Raw genomic sequence first — 11,056 nt, 5'->3', positions numbered from 1 at the left:
ATAACATTAATACAAACTTTTTAGCGTTTGTCCTTTTCTCTCTTTTTTTTGTGTGTCAGTGGGTCGTGGAGCTGCTATGGAGTTTTGGTGTTTGTACCAAAGGTAAACACTTTTTCCTGAGTTTAGACATTTTACGCAACTTTTAAACCTTTTTAGCACAGATTTGCGGCCAGGTTCACCAAACACCTTTAGACCAAAAGCAGCTCTTAACTGGCTCAGTTAGAAGAAACATAAATGAACCGCTGGTCAGTCCTAACATTCAGACCTCTGAATTTGTAACAATATTTTACAGTTTGGCTATTATGTCTAGTTGAAGTCACTGACAACAAATCACAAACTGTCCAAAAACCTGGATATCTGCTGTACATTATTGTCTCTAGTTGAATAACATGCTTAAGAAAACCATAAACTGTCCTCTGTAGAACCCACACCATCCTACAACTCTGGGGTCTCCTGTTGAAGCAGTAGCAGTTTCATCAAACCAAATGAGTGTCAGTCAGGGTTGTTGCTCGCCAAGGTTGAAAATGTGCCCCATCATACATTTAGACATGCACAACAATGAAACTACTGTAGAGAAAACCAAACCAGCTACTCATATGGGAGCGTCCGGCTGACAAAAAAGAATACATCATATCCAAAATGTGTTTGTAAAAACATAAAATACAACAATATTCAAAAATGTAAATACTAAAATGTATCAAGTCATTGGAGGGTTAGACCAGAAGGAGGCCAAGTGTTCAATAAACAAGGGGTTGTTGTGTGACTCCTTTTTGTTCTGTACCTCGGTCAGGGGATAGCCACTTAAAGGCCTAAACAAAGATGTATGCTGGATCATGGAGAATGTACTGGCTATCTGATGGACGCTTTGCTTCTCCATAGTAACCAGAGACTTTAGAGTTAGAAGCATGATTTTGGAACATATACTGACACCATTGTGAAAACTCAAATGTGTCTGGATGGCTAGGGATCGCTACCAATAAATCATGGAATAGTAATAATACTTTCTATGAAGCAGTTGTAGATTGTTATCATGTTAGGACTCATCCCAATTAAGCTCAGCTACCCAGTAAGGGCTGACACATTTTGTTATTGTCAAACTGTTCCTATGTACTTGTACTTAACCAACACCTCTGCTGGTCCATTACTGAAGTCCCTATGTTTCTGTTCCCTAGTGAAATAAAAAATATATATAATACAACAACACATAAGTGTTTTCTACTCTGATGCAGGACTGTTATTATTTGTCTATTTGTCTTAAAAGCTGTTACAATCACAGGGGGAAATAAATCTGTTTTATGATGTGACAACACCCAACAAACTAACTGGAAATATCATGTTCTGGTTTCAATGTCTGCTTGGTAACGTTTGGGGACCTTCGTGGTTACATAATAACCACTTGGTTAAGGTTCAGGAATGATGATCATCATGGCTGAAAGAAACCGAAATTGACTGAAATCTCTTTTTTAAACTTTTTATATAGTTTTGTATATAAATATTGATAATATCTTTTTTTTGCTACTGACAGACAAGACTCACAATAACTAATGCTGCTAGAAGGTGCTGTCACTTGAAAGTAAAGAGATGTTCATTTGGGCATTTGTTTGGTATATATTTATATATATGAGAGACAAAGAGAGAGATAAAGAGAGAGAGAGAGAGAGAGAGAGAGAGCGAGAGAGACATACTGAGACTTCCATGACTTTTTCGACATACTATGTTTTAAATTTTTTATGACATAATACACTAAAACTTTTTTGTGACTTATTTATCAAACTAGATTATTACTTTTTTATGACTTTTGCAACATACTCTGCTACTTTAGCTTTTATAACATACAACACTGACTTTTTAGAACTTTTTTTTAACATACTATATAATTGCTTTCATGACTTTAAGGTATACAATACTATGACTTTTTAATAACTTTTTTGACGTACTATACTATGGCTTTTTTATAACGTTTTTTAACATACTATATTTTGTCCTTTCATGACTTTTTGAAATATTATACTATGCCGGTCCATAATTTTTTTACTTACTATACTATGGCTTTTTTAAAGCTTTCATTACATACTATACAATGTTTTTTTCTTTACAAAAAGGGAGCAGACTGTATCTGCTGAGGACACTGAGGTCCTTTGGAGTGCAGGGAGCACTCCTGAAGACCTTTTTTGACTCTGTGGTGGCATCAGCCATCTTTTATGCAGTGGTCGGCTGGAGCAGCAGCATCTCAGCAGCCGACAGGAAGAGACTTAACTAACTGGTTCAGAAGGCCAGCGGTGTCCTGGGGTGTCCACTGGATACGGTGGAGGTGGTGGGAGACAGGAGGATGATGGCCAAGCTGTCATCCCTGATGGACAACACCTCCCCCCATGCAGGACGCCCTGGCAGCTCTGTGCAGCTCCTTCAGCCACTGGCTGCTTCACCCCCGGTGGTGAAGGAGAGGTACTGCAGGTCCTTCCTTCCTGCTGCTGTCAGGCTGCACAACCAGCTCTGCTCCCAGCAGACCACATGACACTAAAAACTGACAGTATGAATCCATATATCCGCCATACAATGTAAATAATGTGTGCAATCCACTGTGCAATACGAACAATCATTCTGTCCTTATATCATTCTGTGTTTGCACTATCCACTCTGCTGCTATAATCCTGAAAATGTCCCCGCTGTGGGGCTAATATAGGGATTTTATTATCTTATATTATCTTTTATAACTTTTTTAACACGCTATACTTGACTAATGATCACCTAAGTCTATCTTAATGTACGGCAGTTGTGAATGGGGAACATTTTGGTGTTTATTTCCCTTCGCTTATTTGTAGTGTTGTACTTACGTAAATGTTAACAGTGGCCTGTAATGTTAACATAGGTAATGAATTGGATCTTTTATTATTGTTGGAATGCTGATTAAGCATTCCAACAATAATTCATACACTGATGGCTCTCAAAGTCTGACTTAACCCTAAACTGAGAAAAAAGGCATCAATGGAGCTGTTTGCACTATCCACTCTGCTGCTATAATCTGAAAATGTCCCCGTTTTATTATCTTACTCAATATCTTTTATAACTGCTATACTTCGATTCCAGGCTTCATCATGGCAACAGGTAAACAACAGGCCGAGCCGAACCCTAATGCATGTGAGTCAGAGAGCCAATCCGTTAACACAACTAGGTTATTATGTGTCGGGTTCATTTATAATGTACCAGACTATGATGAAGTGGTTCAATCAAAAAAACACAGGGACCAGCAGCCAAAGAGGAAAATGAGAGTTTATTTAAAAACATATAGATCCATAAAGTTATGAGACATGAGATGAAGTTCATAATCTGATCCTGTAATACTGTTCTGACTGATTTAAAGGTTAAAATACAGTGGATTTTAAATGTTAGAAACCTTTTTTGTTCTTGACTCAGCAGCATTCAGTGGCTTTATTGAAGCTGCTTTAATAAATGTAATGCTGTTAAACACAGTCACTGAAATGCATATTTATACAACCTCACCACCATCCTGCTCCTCTAGAAATATGTACATATAATCTCCAGTATTAGAGGAATTATGTTCCATCGTTGACATCACAACGTTATTTATTTATAAAAGAAAAGGACATGCAGAGGTTTTGTTCTGAGGCTGACTTAGCTCTGTAATGTTTGAATGTGAGGGCAAGAAAACGATGAACTTTAGATTTTCCTCAGGATCAAATCATATCCAACAGCTTACACATTTAAAAAGACGTTAAATGAATGAATGGGGAAGTAACAGAGGGAGGAGACAGAGAGAGACTCAGGGTTTGTAAAAGAGAACCTGTTACACAGGTGAGGTTCACAGAGTCGGTTACCATGGTAACAGGCCTAGAGTTTCAGTTGAAACTCCTCTCAGGGTTTTCACTAAAGCTGCTTTGTTGTGTGATGTGGTTTACAGAACGCTGATACAAAAGTACTTCATCATGTCTGTGTGGGTCTCCTGTGGGGGTCTCCTGTCGGGGTCTCAGTCTGTTTTGAGGTCTTTGAGGGCGGAGACCGTCAGGACGCCATGCAGGACTACGGCCCCGATGTCATAGAGCAGCAGCAGCAGGACCAGACTCCAGCAGTAGGCCTGCAGGAGGAAACAAAACACATGAACGATAACGATAACACCATGACTCTTCTCCTGATCTCCTCTTTGTCTTCACTTAACAAAAGAACAGAAAAGAGAGAAAAGAAACGTTTGACAAACCCACCGCCAGGAGTTCTCCAGGACACTGATAGGAATAGGGTCTGTAGTCGTATTGATGAGAACTGGGCTCGCACGTCTCGGTGTTGGAAACAGTGTTGAGGAAGTAGCAGTAGAGGCAGAAGGCCAGCAGCGCCCCCAGCAGGCCAACCACGTTACTGCACGCACAACCTCGAAGCTGTAAACAAAGTATTATTGTTGGATTTTAGCTTAGCATATAACAACAACAATAAAAACACATTCTATTTATAAAGCCCTTTTCAATACAAAGGTTACAAAGTGCTTTCTAAGATAGAAATAACAGATTCTTATACGATACAGAGTAACAGAGGCCTGAGCACAGAGGTGGAGAACGGGGATGATGATCTCCCATCAATCTTTAGACTAAACACACCTTTAGTCTGCTGGAGTTCCTCTCATTGGCAATGGTGAATGATCCTCCTATCACAATCTGCAACACACACACACACACACACACACACACACACACACACACACACACACACACACACACACACACACACACACACACACACACACACACACACACACACACACACAGTAAAGAACATGCAGCAGAGAGCCTTGTATTTCTTCATGTGATTTCTATTTTTCTTTTTTTTTACAATTTATTATTTGATCTTTTTTGACATCCTTTCCATGCATTGACTCATGTTGTGCTTTAAGGAAGGTGGATCACTTTAGAGATCTCCCACTGTGTTTGTTTGTCTGTTTGAAGGATTGGTTTACATGTCTGCAATAACATACTCCATGCACATTTAAAGGGTCTCTGGTGGCTGAAGTCATTCTTCTTGTTCATTCTCATGGAGGACAACATCCTTGTTTTGTGCAAGAAGGCCTTTTAAACTTCAGCTGCACGCACCAACAGTAGTCTGTGTAACGTTGATTTGCTGAAGTAAGTCTTTCTTTCACCCACTTCCTTAACAAAATGCTTGTGCTAGCCAGATCCAGATCCAGATTTTGATGACATGAGGCTTATAGACAGGATTTTTCACAACGGTCAGACTAAGAATCAGAATATGAATCATGAGTTACGCACTATAACTCCTAAGACCAGTGGCAGTATGAAGAGTTTAGGCAGAGTCATGTGAGCGTAGGCCAGTGGGACAGACAGAAACACCTGGAACAGCCCCATCAGGATGGTCAGCACCTACACACACACACACACACACACACACAGGGTTGGCATTACACACACTTCATAACAATAAGTTATGGGAAGTTAGACTTAGACTGTTCTCACCGCAGCAGCTTCATGGTCAAACCAGGCGGAGAGACGGTGTGCCCTGGGTTCAACCACACCCGGAGAGGACATGTTACTGCAAGACAGGAAACGTAAGTCACATTCAACAAAAACACAAATTTGAACTGAAAAGGGGTTTTCCCACAATTCCACTTCTATTATAATCAAAGAAACCTTTGATTACAGTAAGTATAAACAATAAACAATTCATCTTTCATTCGAAACTGAAATTACGTAAAACATGGAGGGTTTTCTCATTCCGCTTTCTACTTCTACTCCACTACATTTCAAAGGTTAATATTGTTCGTATGACCGCACTACGGCGGCTGTGGCACATGAGGTAGAGCGCTTGTCCCGTAACCACAAGGTTGGTGGTTCAAGCCCCTCTACCGGCAACATGCCGAGGTGTCCTTGAGCGAGACACCTAACCCCAAGTTGCTCCCCGGGCGCTTCATTGCAGCCCACTGCTCCTCCGGGATGGTTAAATGCAGAGAAATAATTTCCCCATTGTGGGACTAATAAAGGATTGATTATTATTATTATTATTACAATTATATGACAGCTTTAGTAACGTGTTATTTTACAAATTAAGATTTTTAAATTAAAAACATTCAAAATATGATGTCTTTATATATTCAACTAGCGATCCTGCTGCAGGGCAGTACTTTCCCTGACTTCATTATCATTATTAAATGGTAAATAAACTTGTACTTGTATAGTGCCTTTCTAATCTCTCGCCAACTCAAAGCACTTTTACACTCAATCATCCATTCACACACATGTATACACTGATGGGAGGGGCCCATCATTCACCGTAGGCACAACCTTCAGGTGCAACTTGGGAATAAGTGTCTTGCCCAAATGACTGGAGGAGCCAGTTGGCTTCAAGATCCCCTTAACCCTCAGACCTTCAATAGAAAAACACACTGCATCCCATAGTAATATAATAATAATAATAATAGCTGGGCAACAAACTCGCATTTAGAAGGGACCTGGAAATAAATAACACTTAAATACTTTGTTAAGGGCCAGTTAATATTGAATCATTACAGAGTAATTACTTATTAAGTATAAAAACAACAACAAACACTTATAGAGATATGAACATAGAACATTTATGAATATATTGACTATCAACGGGGTGAAATCTATGATAGCCATAGAAATCGTGTCAGAAATATCAATAGTAAATGTCAGGGAGAGCTTCCAGTGAAAGAGGTGTGAACAAATGGCCACTGATTCAGACTGCATAGCATGTGGCTATTATAGCATAGCATGTGGCTATTATAGCATAGCATGTGGCTATTATAGCATCGCATGTGGCTAAGCTATTATAGCCACATGCTATGCTATAATCACAGCAGAAAAAGGGGAGTCATTGACAGCACCACGCCTAGTACCATGTATCGATATGTGGGGGAAAAGGGCACGAGTGATGATGCACTCTCTTCACACAGCACTGCCCCTGCAGGGCGACCATTACCATCCCATAATAATAATAATTTAGTGAAATATTGCAGGGCACATGCGAAATGTAACAATTAAGAACATGCCAATTCCATAACAGTATGCCATAGCAGTCCGCGACGTAACGGTACAGTAGATGTCACCAGTGTTTAAATGTTAACCTTAAAACCTCGAACAATTCAAGGATGTATGTTATCTCTGTTTCCCCACATTACAATAGGTAAGATAGATACAATAACAGGGTCATTAAAATAAGTCACACTGCAGGAAGAATATCTGTTCCAAGGCATCCGTTTTCATTAGAGAATAATGTTTGAAACTGCATCAGAAAGAAAGAGGAGCAGACTGTACAAGAAAAGAAAAGAAATTAATCAATCCAAAGAGCAACAAAGAGAGACCACATGATCATGAGACACGCCACTAGAAAGGGGAAAGGACACTGGAAAGTCAAAGAAACTGAGAAGCATGTGTCATCCTTATGCAAGTGTATTCATGTTTGTTTCATTGTGTGCCTATCTGTTTGGACAGGAAGGAGGGATTTGAGAAATCGAGTACAAAATGAGGAAGTGAAAGTGGGGAAAAGGGAACAGAGAGGGAGTGTGAGACTGCTAGTTCATCAAAAACACATGTTGCAATGCTCTTAGGAAAGACAGGAATGCTGCCGGATGAGAAGCAGATGTGGTGGGAGGAAGAGGAGAGATGGAGGAGGAAGGAAGGGAGAGAAAAAAGAGGACGGGGAGAAGGGTTGATGATGAAATGTGTTGACGAGGCCCACCAGAAGTGGGAGGACCATTATGTAAATGAGTAGTCTAGAAACAAACATGTTGTTTTAATTCACGGCCAGTTAGAATTTAAAGATTATTCAAGAGCTATGTGATGTTCGAGATGGTCTGAGAGAATGTGAGTTTGAGGGGACTGACATCAAGACCATGATCAGTCTCCTAGCGAGCATGTGATTATGCTTGTTTCTTCCTACTGTACAATATATGGGCGAATAAATTATTATTATATTATTATCAGTAGGGTTCTAGTTCTAGCGAGTTTGTGTCTGTTTGTTTGTTATAAAGGCACCTTTTGTTTTTGTAGAGATTATTTCAATGATTTTTTCAATCACATTTTTGAAGGGCTTGGGAAGCTTGAGTTAACATAGCGCCCCCCTAGCATGTGGAAGGTCTTAGTTGGGACATAGTCCTCCGACTAAAGGGACGCAAAATTGCTCAGGATTAGTCGATACCTCCATCGATGACATCATAGGTCATGTATCATCTCCCAAACCCCCTCTTTCCACCACATCACCCCCATCCTAGAACAACTCCACTGGCTTCCAATCAACTTCCGTATCAACTTCAAAATTCTCCTTCATACCTTTAAAGCCATCCACAACCTTGCCCCTCCCTACCTGTCTGATCTCCTTCACACTGCCACCTCCACCCGCTCCCTCAGATCCTCCTCTTCCATCCACCTCACTGTCCCCTCTGCCCGGCTCACCACCATGGGGAGCAGAGCTTTCAGCCGCTCTGCTCCCAAACTCTGGAACTCACTCCCACCTCACATCCGAAATATTGACTCCCTCCCTCAGTTCAAATCCTCTCTCAAAACCCACCTTTTCAGGATAGCATTTTCACTGTAGTTGTCATGTTTTTTACTTGCACTTTTAATGGTTTTGTTATTTGTTTGCCCTTGTTTTAAATTGTTTTAAATTTGTAAAGTGTCCTTGAGTGACCTGAAAGGCGCTGTTAAATAAAATGTATTATTATTATTATTATTATGTAACAATACGACATTTTGGGCAATTTACAAGTATGGAGTTTTTCAAAACCCCTCCTCGAGGGATATTTACAAGATTAGGATCATTGTCGTCATCTAGGGCAGCTGTGGCACATGAGGTAGAGCGCTTGACCTGCAACCACAAGGTCGGTGGTTCGAACCCCTCTACAGGCAACATACCGAGGTGTCCTTGAGCGAGACACCTAACCCCAAAAATTGCTCCCCGGGCGCTTCATTGCAGTCCACTGCTCCTCCGGGATGGGTCAAATGCAGAGAACCGAATTTCCCCATTGTGGGACTAATAAAAGGCTTAATTATTATTATTATTATTATTATTATTATCTTCAATGTCAAAATTCTAAAAAAATTGGGTGATCATTTCACCCCCTTAACACTTTTAGCAATTAAACACATTTTTGATACCCTTTGTAGGCTGGAAAACTCATAAAACTTGGTGCCACCTCAAAACCTGTGAACATTTAGGGGGCTCCATAGCGCCCCCTAATATGACCATTAGTTTGGTAAAAGTTTGGTTCTGACAATGCTCTCTGGATTTTGGATATAGGTCACAAACAGGTGCAGAGAGAGAGGGCAAACAGGTACAGACAGGGTACATAAAGGTACAACAGGGTACAAACAGGTACAGACAGGGTACAAACAGATGCAGACAGGGTACAGACAGGTACAACAGGGTACAGACAGGCACAGACAGTGTACATACAGGTACAGACAGGTACATAAAGGTACAGACAGGGTACATACAGGTGTATGTACTGTGATGTCATGAGAGGGAGTGTCATCAATGGGACTTGTTGACTATAGGTTATTAGATTCTGGTGTAAACGGGAAGTTGTATTTTGCCTTAACGTCCCTTATCCCTTATCAAGCACCTGTTGCCCATGTTCAAGTGAAGGAACACACAACTAGATGGTTTTCCCAACAATTTGGTGTGAAGCAAGGAGATGTTTTGTCTCCAACATTGTTTACCATTTGTATTAATGATTTAGCTCTTCACAATAAAGCTTCTAATTTGGGGGTCAAAGCAGGTAAAAAGATCTGCAGATTATGCTGAACATTGTTGTGGAGTGGTGCTGGAGATGGAGGCTAGTGGTAAATCACAACAAAACACGAACAGTACATTTTAGACACAAATCATCACAGAGAAGTTGTTTTTAGCTTTGGTTGAGAATGAGGTGCACTTTTTGTGTTACTGTCCCATCTACGAGGACTAAGGAATGACTTCCATTTATGTTGAATTATTTTGACTGGATGACTATGAAAAACTTGAGTTGTGTTTCAGGAAGGGAACCTTCTTTGTAGCAGATTGTATTTGCCAGGCCTGGGAGAGAAGGCAGACTGTTTGTTTAAGATTGAGCGGTGAAGCAACCTGTTATTTTGTAATCAAATGTGACTTGATGAGATGTGGGTCACTGCAGCGGTGCTGTTGGTGTCTTGCAAACCCATGAGGGCTGGACACGTTTTGAGCATGACATGAAAATAAAGATATCTATCTATCTATCTATCTATCTATCTATCTATCTATCTATCTATCTATCTATCTATCTATCTATCTATCTATCTATCTGTCTGTCTGTCTGTCTGTCTGTCTGTCTGTCTGTCTGTCTGTCTGTCTGTCTGTATACATACATACAGCGGGTAAAATAAGTATTGAACACAAGTATTGAACACATTGAAAACAACATTTTTCACAGTAAATATATTTCTAAAAGGTGCTATTGACATGAAATGTTCACCAGATGTCGGTAACAACCCAAGTAATCCATACATACAAAGAAAACCAAACAAATAAGTTCAGAAATTAAGTTATGTGTAATAAAATGGAATGACACAGGGGAAAAGTATTGAACATGCTTACTGAAATGTATTTAATACTTGGTACAGAAGCCTTTGTTGGTAATGACAGCTTCAAGACGCCTCCTGTATGGAGAAACTAGTGGCATGCATTGCTCAGGTGTGATTTTGGCCCATTCTTCCACACAAACAGTCTTCAGATCTTGAAGGTTCCGTGGGCCTCTTCTATGAACTCTGATCTTTAGTTCTTTCCATAGATTTTCTATTGGATTCAAGTCAGGTGATTGGCTGGGCCATTCTAGCAGCTTTATTTTCTTTCTCTGAAACCAATGGAGAGTTTCATTGGCTGTGTGTTTGGGATCATTGTCTTGCTGAAATGTCCACCCTCGTTTCATCTTCATCATCCTGCTAGATGGCAGCAGATTTTTTATCAAGAATGTCTCGGTACATTTTTCCATTCATCCTTCCTTCAATTATATGAAGTTTGCCAGTTCCGTATGCTGAAAAACAGCCCCACACCATGATGTTCCCACCTC

General features: G+C 40.2%; 1 protein-coding gene across 2 annotated transcripts in view; it reads right to left on the bottom strand.

Annotated features, from left to right (window-relative positions):
* Positions 1-3,252: 3,252 nt before the first annotated feature.
* Positions 3,253-11,056, bottom strand: part of si:dkey-9i23.16 (uncharacterized protein LOC571915 homolog) — a 9,445-nt gene continuing 1,641 nt past the window's right edge. For both annotated transcript variants that reach the window (XM_054604447.1, XM_054604448.1), the window contains exons 2-6: positions 5,475-5,550; positions 5,271-5,381; positions 4,605-4,661; positions 4,218-4,388; positions 3,253-4,093 (exon numbers count right to left, since the gene is read on the bottom strand). In XM_054604447.1, the coding sequence (XP_054460422.1) occupies positions 3,986-4,093; positions 4,218-4,388; positions 4,605-4,661; positions 5,271-5,381; positions 5,475-5,546 (519 nt within the window). In that variant the 5' untranslated portion in view covers positions 5,547-5,550 and the 3' untranslated portion in view covers positions 3,253-3,985. The remainder of the gene's footprint in view (positions 4,094-4,217; positions 4,389-4,604; positions 4,662-5,270; positions 5,382-5,474; positions 5,551-11,056) is intronic.

This window comes from Anoplopoma fimbria, chromosome 9, assembly GCF_027596085.1.
Source record: "Anoplopoma fimbria isolate UVic2021 breed Golden Eagle Sablefish chromosome 9, Afim_UVic_2022, whole genome shotgun sequence".
Classification (NCBI taxonomy): Eukaryota; Metazoa; Chordata; class Actinopteri; order Perciformes; family Anoplopomatidae; genus Anoplopoma; species Anoplopoma fimbria.
The sequence above is the reverse complement of the archived record's forward strand: the minus strand, read 5'-3'. Positions and strand labels throughout refer to the sequence as shown.